The 11,239-nt window shown below is 38.8% G+C and overlaps 1 protein-coding gene across 1 annotated transcript in view; it reads right to left on the bottom strand.

Annotated features, from left to right (window-relative positions):
- The window catches only part of HELZ (helicase with zinc finger), a 174,977-nt gene that overhangs the window by 92,020 nt on the left and 71,718 nt on the right, over positions 1–11,239 (bottom strand). Inside the window, exons 14-15 of the mRNA XM_045299480.1 lie at positions 6,769–7,102; positions 4,301–4,431 (exon numbers count right to left, since the gene is read on the bottom strand). Coding sequence (XP_045155415.1) covers positions 4,301–4,431; positions 6,769–7,102 — 465 coding nt within the window. The remainder of the gene's footprint in view (positions 1–4,300; positions 4,432–6,768; positions 7,103–11,239) is intronic.

The following is an 11,239-nucleotide window of genomic DNA, read 5'->3' as shown; positions in this document are numbered from 1 at the left end:
TGTCTTCAGCGGTTGTGTCGGGAAGGTGAGCATCATACAATGCCAATTTAATAGAAGAAAGTATTCTTGCGTTGAGGGAGTACTTGAGTGGAGGCCCAATGTCCTTCTGCTACCTTAATACTAACCCTATAGATATCGGCACATAGCTCTATTTCCCCAGGGAGTGATTCATTCTGTTGTACATAGGGTCACTATGAATTGGAACTGATTCGACAGCACCTAACAATAAGCTATTTTTCTGAAAGTTAAAAATTTTAAGGCACATTTGGGGGAGAAAATAAGTAGTAACAACAACAAAAAGAAAACTCAAGCATTTACTCTATAGCAGCAGTTCTCAACCTGTGGGTCATGAATCCTTTGGGTGGGGTGTCGAACCACCCTTTCACAGGGGTCGCCCGATTCACAACAGTAACAAAATGACAGTTATGAAGTAGCAACGAAAATAATGTTATGGTTGGGGCATCACCACAACAGGAGGACCTGTATTCCAGGGTCGCGGCATGAGGAATGTTGAGAACCACCGTTCTAGAGTTCCTAGACTCTATAGTCACTTATGTACTCATAACCCTGCCACTAACTTGGAAGTTACAGTCATCTGTAAATAAGGATATGGCTTTATTTAATGTAAATAAGGATGTGGCTCTCTCTAGGTCCACACAGAAATCCAGATGTGCGTATGGAGGCAAAAAACCACCACGAGGAAAACCAACATGATCTCCATGGCAGAGGGGCGAAAGGAAACCTACTGGTCCTGAGGGCACTGTCAAGCGTCTAAACCAGTCTTAAATACTGACTTACTTAAGCCACAATTTGTTGGGCTATTTGTATACATATCTAACCACTAGGATACAAGTGGTTATAATGTCACTTGTACTGGATGGTTATTTGAAAGATCAAATGATATTTAAAGGATCTCAACAGAGGAATTGAAACAAAATGTGTTATGATTTGTTGAATGCAAAACTGATGATCTGCTTTGTAAGCTTTCATCTAATTCACAACCAAAGTGTTTTAAAAAAATCAAATGAGGTAATAAATGCAAAGCTCTTAAGGAAAGCATCTGAGCAATAAGTGTTCGGATCATATTATCTTCTATTACTATGATAACTTCTGATAACTTCAGAAAATTTGAACTTGTGTACTTGTCTAGTAAAAAATTATTTTGAAGTTGGAGGGGCATACTATAATCTTTAAAAATTGAGTTTTACGGTACATGAAGGTCAAGATGGATGAAAACTCAGAGACAGGAGTGGCGGTTCCCTGAGGGTATGGGGGGGGGGGGGGGGGGGTTTGCTGGGGATGGGACGTGGGAAAGGGGAGTAGATAGCCTATCAATGATTGAACAACCCCACCCAATAGAGGGGACTGAACAACAGAAGTGTATGTGAATGGATATACTGGAATGTGTAAGACATGTCAATAAAACTATTACTAATTTTTCAAGATGGAGTTTTAAAGTGGCTAGGAATGAGATGGATATGGGTTTCTATATCTAATCATAAATCCAAGCGATTAATGACAGATTTACAGGTACATTGCTAAAATAGGTCAATATTTATTTTCTTTATTATAGTCCATTTTATCAATTGTTTCGGTGTAAATAGCTGCTCACGAGTGGATCACAAACTTTGTCAGTATCAGCTTGGCTCTGCAGTTTCTGGCCACGAGTGAAAGCAATTAGAGAAAGCTAATGATTAGGGCACAGTGCATTCCCTGATTGTGTTGTCTGTTTAATAAAGATCTATAGTGCATGTTGATCAGTGTCACCTCAGACATTCACAATTTAAAACAATAAAAAACAAAGTCTCTTCAAGCTTATTCTGAGTAATTTTCCCTCCTAAACCAAGTTGAGTCTCTTTCCCTTCCCCCTTTGCCTGCCAAATGCTTTGCTATAATTAACTTGTGGTCTATAAGCATAAGGATAATTACTCAGCTATCTATTTATCCATATCCTACCTTACTCCAGAAAATATTTTTAATAGCTAATGGTTTCTCAGTATGGCCCTACACAAAGAAATCTCTTAATAATTATTTAAATTACAGTACCACGAGTTGTTTGTGTGTGCGTGTTATAATGCTTAACAGCTCTCGATGACTTGGCATTTTTAACAGTTCTTTTTGTGGGAGTATAACAAGTAAACTCCTTAAATTTTACTCCCATTTTAAGCCCCAATCTTCTTCCTTCAATTTGAAATTCTTATTAATGTAATAGCTTTGTCATATATTCCTGTGATCCAGGCCCTGCAGCAGATCTAGGAGCTGGTCTCATCCTTGAGCAAGCTCAGAGTCTAATGAGTACAGTAGAAATGTATGCAGTTGACAAAGAGACTAGCTCGATGGTCCATCACCGACCCACTCTAGGATGTGGCGGGCTCTGCACAGACACTGGTCGAACTGATCAAATGTCAGGGTCAGGTTCATCCAGATGCTGAGAGCACATGTAAGCTGGACTAAATCTCAAAGGACAGGTAGAGTTTGAATAAGGTAATACTGAGCAAGGGCTATTTCAGAAAAGAGAAGATGCCTTAAATGTAAGGAGACAACAGTAGTGTAAAGCAAACGAGAGGAACCAGCAATGGAGGGGGAGGAAAACGGCCAGGAGATCTGAGTGGGTATTATTAGAAGGCAGTGTCAGGGAGACCATCTATCAGAGCTGTCGACACACTAGGCTGTCTAGGAGCAGGGAAATGTGAGAATTATTTTAGGAAGCCAATTTAAGAGTGTGAGGCGGGAGCCAAAAAGTGGCAACATAGCAGGATGGAAGACCACTTACAGGTTAGTAGCATTAAGCACTGACTACAAGAATGGAAAACGAGAAGAGGCAGAAAAGCGGATGCGCAGCCACTGGAATTTCAACAATTCTGCATTACTGATTACTTTTCAGGAAGAGTGGTGGAGTGAACCTCCAGCACTGCAGTGAATAAATAAGACTCCTGAACATCGATAATGGAACCCTGGTGATGTAATTCATGTTTGCGTGGTGGGCTGCTAACCACAAGGTCAGCACCAGCCCCTCCCTGGGAGAAAGATGAAGCTTTCTCTCCAGTCAAGAGTTACAGTCTCAGAAACCCACAGGGGCAGTGCTACCCTGCCCCTGTAAGGTCAGTATGAGCAGGAATCAACTCGATGGCATTGAGTTTGGAACCTGAGTTATTCCGTCTGAAAATGTTAGCAATAAAAGGAAGAATGGCTATAGAGTAGTAACAACAAGACAATTTGATTTTGTGCTGTAAGGCATGTTTTGTTGAGTTCAGTTTGGAAGACTCATAGAAATGGTTTGTGAGGGAAAATGACCGTTGCATTTCCTAAAGGACACTGTGTGCTCATTCTTCATGTATCTGTGAGGTGTATGTCAATACCAGGGCTCCCTTGGAAACCAACTACTGAAGAAAGACCCAAGCCTTCGGTCGTGGAATAGGACCACCCACCATGACTGACAGATGTGACAAATAACCTTCTATTGTGTAGTCACCAGACTTTAAAAAAATAAAGAAATGCAGAGAGAGCTGCTGATGGACAGAAGCCAAGGGGATAAAACCAAGTAAAAGCGATGAAAATAAGGACACAATCAAAAGCAAGTACAGTAGTTATTCTTGAAACAAAATGGCAGCGCCTTATCACTGAATTACTTGTAGAGACGTACCAAGGAGAATTTGAACAGAACAGTATTTATACAGGCATGATGTGAAAGCCCCGTTCATTATCTTGAAAGGTACTGTAGTACTTTCTATGATACTTCTCCATTTTGCAAAATTATAAAAGTGTCTTTTCCATTCAAAAATTATGTCAATTATTTGAAGCACTTTAGAACAGCCTAGTTTTACCATTCAACTTTTATTCAGAAATGTTCCTAAATTTCTTGGCACCTTGTCAAATTAAGGCTGCTGAGTAAAACAACAGAATGTGTCTAGATGCTTTGGTAATGTAAAAAAAGTAGATGGTGAACCTCAAATGTTTTCATTCCATTATTCTCCTTTCTTAACTAATCACATGTCTCTTGAAGAACATGGGCAAACTGTCTTGGAAAAGTATGCCTAAGTTATTAGTTGGGAGTCTGAAGGGTATGGGGACTTATGCTAATGAAGGGAGGGCACCACAGAGAGAAGGGTGAGAATAGTTGTACAACTTGAAGAATGTCATCAATACCATGGAATTGCACATGCAGAAACTATTGAATGGGTGTCTGTTTTGCTGTATGAATTCTCAACAACGATGAAAAGATAAAATTTAAAACATTTTAAGTATGCTTGAATTACTGGGTGCAGGTATTAAACTTGAATGAGTTATCTTCTTTTTATACCTGTTGGGACTCCACGGTATAGTGGGAGTCATACTGATGTCTGGAAACAAAACCCCATTGTCCTTGATCCTGTCTAGTGCATAATGCATCTCACAGAGGGGTAAGCGATTCAATTGAAACTGAAGTTCAACCTGAAACACACACAAAAAGGTCATTTTAAACAAAGAATTGAGACCAACGTTAACACCTTCAGTTCCCTCAACTACTACTTGGAGATAACTTGTTAGGGTGGATAAGTTCTGAGATTCTTTTAAAGCATTACCATATTCTAATAATAGCAATTGTTGCTATTAGATTCATTTATTTAGTGCCAAGTGCTGCAATGTTATCTGGTTTAATAGTACCAATTTTATGTGTGATTATTCTCAGTTTACATGTCAAAATACTGTGGCGCCTAAAAATTACTTAAACTCTGATTTCAAAAGTGAACCACCCTCTTAGGGTTAATGAAACATTGGAAGGCAGAGTTAAGGTTATGGCTAAAACCTCTACAACTGAAGAACAAAAAGTACAATGAAATGAGGTCCTCTGCAGGACTTTAAAGCAAATAAATATCATGACATCCACACCCACAAGTAACAAGTGGATATATACATAAACTTGATATTCATTTATGCACAAGCCCTTTATAAAATTGTCAAAAAATAGTTTATTCTTGAACCAAATCTAGCTCCTACAATACCTAGATCTGACTTAAAAGGCAAACAAATATCCACGTGTCTGTATCTATAAAGTAAATGTTGGCGTGAGGAGAGAACGTGAACAGTCAAGATGATTCACGGGACCAAAGCACTCTTATCACTAACTGTCCATACAGAGGAGATCTGTGGATGTTGCTTCTGCTCAATGCTGTTTCCATTACAATAAAAAGGCACAAGAATAAACAGCTTTCTCTTTCTTCTCAGAAACCAAATTCCTCCTAATAAAATGTCTTGTTTACAATAAGTAACATGCCACACAAATTTTATGGTCATCACTTCAATTTTATTCCTGTGGTTACAAATATATTTTTCTTTTTTGCTTATGTTTACAAGTGGTACTTCTCTTTAAGTGAGGTAACGCAAAGTGTCCAATGTTAAGTATGCAGCTTGATGCACATTACATGTAGTAATAGTCTACCTATTACATATGTGTAACATATATGTATACACACCTGTAACCACCAGGTAGAATCTCTAGATAAAAAAGAAAATAAGATTCCCAATTAAAGTTTAATGTCAGATAAACAATAACTTTTTTGCATATACATATAGTAAATATGTCAGTCAAAAAGAAAGCATTTGTTTATCTGAAATCCAAATTTAACTATTTTTATTTGCTGCATCTGGCAAGCCTATACCCAGTTCAAGTTACAGAATACTTCCAGAAGATTCCTTCATGTCCCCTTCCCAAGTGAAACCCATCCTTGAGGAGAAGTGGTATTTTTGACTTCTCACTATGGATTAATTTTTTTCTGTTTTTGAACTCTACATCCTGCTATTTTTACACAAAATATACATTAAGCATCTTTCAAAAAACATGTTGCTGTAAAAAAATTAGCATAGCATGCTTACAAAAATACTTTGAGGGAGGGCACACTTGACAAAAAGTCTAAAATGCACATGCTATTTGCCTAAAAATACAGCCTACATGGATTCTGTTCTTTGTACTTTTTGTTGTCTTCTTTTGTTCAGCATTATGTTTGTGCGATTCATCCACGATGTAGCAGCTGTTGGCTCCTTTCCACTGCTGTGCACTACTGTGTTTTATGACATACAAAAGATTAGCCATTGTACTGCCCTACAATGTGTTTTCAACTAGAGAAACAACTGGTCCTAAATCTGTAACGCACAATGTAATAGAACATAGGACCACGTTACTCAATAGCTATTGCAACAGATTTGTAAGGATCCTATAAATCTGTGTGACCAACAAGCAGAGGCACTTTCAAACACTCAGGAAGAACTGAATCAGTAGATAAACTATTAGTAGACATTATCAAACTTCACCATTCCTATACTGAATGGATTTGAGAAAGTCCGCAGAACACCGCTGACACATTACCTAGCAGGAATCAAAACCTTTCCAGCCTTAGGGCATACTGAATGACAACAAATAATATTCACCAAGTGTTATGTGTAAGGAAGAAAAAGTATTAACCTTCCAGTTAAACATGGCAAATTAACATAAGAGTCCATCTACAAACTCTCCGGGAGCGAGAGAGAGCAGGAGCTAATTCAACTGCAGGTGGGAGAGATCACAGGCTGACAGCTAAGCTTCTTTTCATCTGTTTTAAAACTGATCAGAAAACTAAATCTTACATAAATCTGGGATATTGCAGATGTTACTTAGATTAAAAGAAGTCTGATGCTCAATCCACCAGTGTGTGACTTCAAAGCCAAGTGTGCTTGTCATGGCAAAAAAAAAGAGGAAAACCACACCAGCAGAGCACACTTCACCGTATGGGACAACTACCCTTCAAAACATACCTGCATGTCACAGTCAGGTCGAAGGCTCAGTTCTTCACAGCATTCCCTGGATATCCTTAAAAATATATAATCTTTTGTTTTTTCTTCAATAGTAGCTTCAAAGACCTTCTCTTTGGTTCCCTGGGTCTGCGCTAACTTCTCTTTAGGGACTGGTAATAAATAAACAGCATTGACTTTGGTCATCACCAGCCGTCCAGCCAAAGTATCTTCAGAAAGTGTTTTAGTAAGCTTAAAGCGGCCAAAAAGCTGTCCATTCTGAGCATATTTTGCACCCCCGGAAACTCCAGTGAGCATGAAGCTTGCTAGAATCTGCAATTGCACTTTAAGGTTGAACCTAAACCAGTAAAGAAAAAATTAGTATTTTACACAAAAAATTTAAGAACTAGACAAATAAGAAAAAATAAATCAACTGTAGACATACCACAATTTAAATTTTCACATCCGTTCTATTTCACTGAGTTAAACACTATATATAGACTAGATCTCCCTTGGATCCATGCTGGAAATAATGCTCCCCCACACCGCTTTCAGAGAATTAACTCCCACAAAGTTATCAAAGAATGCAAGCTTCATTGTGTTGAAGAATACACTAACCCCAAAATTCTGATTACTTAACACCAACTGTGATTTTTTTAAATAAAAGGAAATATGATTTCTTAATATGAAAATGTTTTTAATTACATTAACTGAGCAATTAAGAACTTAAAATCATCTGGAACCAGAGGGAAATGTATTGCAAAGGGCAGTGGACTTTTATTAGACTGTTTCCGAGGAAGTTCTTACCAAATGAGTCTAACCACGAAATTTCACTTGCAATTACGTTAATGCACAACATTCAGAATATAGTTTGCTCATGGCTTCACGGAGGCGGATCCCACTCGGGAGCTAATGAAAGAGAACTGAAGGCTATCTTATCAGGCATTCACGAAGCGTCCTCGTATTAATGTGAGTGTGAGAGAGAACATGCGTGCAAAAGGATTAAGTCACCCAATCAAACATGAATGAAGGAAAGATTTACAAGATAACTGCTTTTCCCGGTTGCCATTCTGAAACAGTGCTTTAAGAGGCAAGACTAGAGGATACCAAGTAACAAGGACATTTTCTCCTTTTCTTTCTAAGGGTCTCAACAATCTGAACAAAACTTGTCTTAAAAGTTGACATAGCCGTACAAGAGAAAAAACTACTTTTAAAGGATACTACTGAATTATTCTCTTTCCAGAGCTCCTTTTGTATGCATGATGTGGAGAATGTCTTATATATCCTTTAAGGAAAAAACACTTTTTAAAGAAACTGTAAAGTAAATAAATAAAGTCTTTAAAAAGACAGTGTAAATTTCCTAAATGAAAATATTTACATTGCTTGTAATACCAGGAAAACAAATCATCTAATTCAAGTAGAGTATTAATATTTTAATTATCCATTTATATACTTTAAAGTTAAAAATTATAAGGTCATTTATGTTAATCAGAAATAAAATATTTAAGGAAAATAACACATATGAATAGCAATTTGTGAATATAGTATGTCTTAACAGTTTATAAGCCCCACTAGTAATTCAAAAAACCACATTTATAATAGATGACTTTGGTTCCAAAAAGATATCTAAATATCTAGTTAATATTTAATAATGTGGCTGCTTTTTAAAAATCAAGTTAATTCCATAATATTTGCCTAATAAACAGATGTGGACTCTAGAAATATTCTATTTCTCTCATTCTCTATGCACATTTCACTAGATCCAAATTAGGGAAACTATGGAAATGGTTTAAAATACAACTTGTACCTTGCCTAGTTACGTTTTTTTGTTTTGGTTTGGTTTTTTTGCCTAGTTATGTTCTAAAGCCTGGGTGTGCATTAAGGATTTTTTAAATGGAAGCATAACAAAGTGCAGTTTTTCCTAGTTTACATACAATCTATGTTCACCTGTTTCTTTATAGAGTGTGATTAAAAAAACAAAACAAAACAAAACAAGAACACTTACATTAGTCACTTGGGTTAGGTGCTTTCTCAAATAAAGTTAAAGTTTTGCTTACTGTCCACAAATGAGGTGTGGGAGTCACCAAAAACGTTCTCAGAGGGACAAGTTTACTTAGGCTGCATTCATAATTCCAAAATTAACTTTCTTGTTGCAAAAGTCAATGCACAGTTTTCAGGGTTTGTCCCCCATCTGCGCACCCCCTTGGATGATTCTCCTTTTTTTCAGTTGCTCTTTCACAGGTTCCTGGGAAGCCCAACTCTCCGGGTCGGGTCTCCCTCCTTCCTCCACTCTAGCTCTGCCTTCTTCTACTCCCTCTCCCAGGTCTCCCAGCTCAGCTCAGGCAGACACCTTCACTTCAGTGCCCCTCCCATTCAGACCAGGTAATATGGACTCACCACCTGGTCTCCCCACCCACGCCCCCAAACCTATCCTCCTGTGTATAATATAATTTAGAGTGATCCAAATCCATACCTGAAACCAAGTCATCCTTGGCCTTGCCTATGCCACCAACCTTATTTTCCCCTTCATACAATAACCAGTCCTGGGAGTCCATGCTCCAAATTCACGTACCTGGTCACTACATAACCCTCCATGTATGCAACATGGGGTATCGTAACAAGCTCTGATCTCGACTTAATCTCAAACAGATTCTCCACACCACCACAGGAAGATCTCTAAAAGGTCAGCCAGCCCTTTCCTATAGCTCTGACGAGACTATGTAAGCAGTTCCTTACCTCACACTATCCCCACACCACATCAGAGCTCACGATTCTAGCTGCTGTTGGACTTCGGTGTGGTTGGGTTAGTGTTAGCTCATAGAAAGCCCAAGCACGAGAGTGAAACCATTCCTGGTCTTCCGTCACCCTCACAAAAGTTCCTGTGTTTGAGTCCACTGTTGAAGCCACTGTGTCGACTCATCTCGTCAAGAGACTGCCTCATTTCCCTGCCTTTTTACTTTACCGAGACGATGTCTGTTTTCCAGGGACTGGTCTCTCCACAGAACATATCCAAAGTTTGTGACATGAAATCTTATAATCCTTGTTTCTAAGGCGCATTCTGGCTGTAATTCTTCCAAGTCGGATCTGTTTGTTCTTTTGACAATGCATGGTATATACAATATCCTTCGCTGACCCCATAATTCAAATACATTAGCTCTTCAATCTTCCTTACCCAATGTCCAACTTTCTTATACGTATGAAGCAAATGAAAACACCACGGCTTGGGTCAGGTGCACAATAATTATAATGATCAAATTGCAGCCCACCCCCTTCTCCAAGCCCCTGGCTCTCATTCTCTTATCCTAAGGACTCTAACTATAAACACTCATATCATACATTTTAACTTGGTAACTTGTTTTTCAAAATGTAACTTAAATACCTTCTCCTCCAAAAAGTGTCACCTGACTGCATCCCTCCTTCCCATTCACGTTGGCATGCACCATCCATGGACTCACGTGTGCCTGTATCACCTCGCCCCTCACCTAGGTTCTAAACTCGGGGGGGGGGGGGGGGGGGAGTTGTGGGGGGCACGGACAGACATGGCATACTTAGAATCATGAATGATTCATCTAGATCCTAACATTTGGGACATGCAAATAATAAATTTTGTTCATTGAATTCATTTTATATTTTTGTAATAGTATCCATTTCTTCCCATGCACCTGTAGAGGCAGTGAATTATTGAATGTGGTTCTACTAGCACAGCGGTTCTCAAACTGTGAGTCATGATACCTTTGGGGATCGAATGACCCTTTCATAGGGGTTGCCCGATTCCTAACAGTAGCAAAATTACAGTTATGAAGTAGCAATGAAAAGAATTTTATAATTGGGGGTAGGGTCACCACACCATGAGGAACTGTATTAAAGGGTCGCAGCATTAGGAAGGTTGAGAACCACTGTTCTAGCCCAAGTCTCTTAACTCCCACCAAACGACCATTCCCCTGTATGGGTCTGGTAAGAGGGTAGGTGGAAGATACGTATAGGATTCACCTGTGAGTAATTGCAAACAGGATTCCCTGGAATGGCATCTTGCTGTGTATAAAATGAGGCCTCCGAGAAGCAGAAGGAGGGATCTCATCACCAGCAAGACCCAGGAGTGAAGCATAGATACAAAATCTCTGGGCAGTGAATCTCCTGGATCAGTGGTTCTCAACCTGTGGGCCGCGACCCCTTTGGGGGAAGGGGGCGCTATTAAACGACCCGTTCACAGGGATCGCCTAAGCCATCGGAAAACACATAAATATTTCACAATATATAATTACATATTGCTCTATTATTAACCACTATGCTTTAATTATGTTTAATTATGTTCAATTTGTAACAATGAAAATACATCCTGCATATCAAATATTTACATTACGATTCGTAACAGTAGCAAAATTACAGTTATGAAGTAGCAACGAAAATTATTTTTATAATTGGGGGTCACCACCACGAGGTGCTGTATGAAAGGGCTGCGGCATGAGGACGGCTGAGAACCACTGTCCTGGGTCCA

This window comes from Echinops telfairi, unplaced genomic scaffold (genome assembly GCF_000313985.2).
Source record: "Echinops telfairi isolate 266 unplaced genomic scaffold, ASM31398v2 ScPeMD7_7458;HRSCAF=8496, whole genome shotgun sequence".
In the NCBI taxonomy this organism is placed as follows: domain Eukaryota; kingdom Metazoa; phylum Chordata; class Mammalia; order Afrosoricida; family Tenrecidae; genus Echinops; species Echinops telfairi.
The sequence above is the reverse complement of the archived record's forward strand: the minus strand, read 5'-3'. Positions and strand labels throughout refer to the sequence as shown.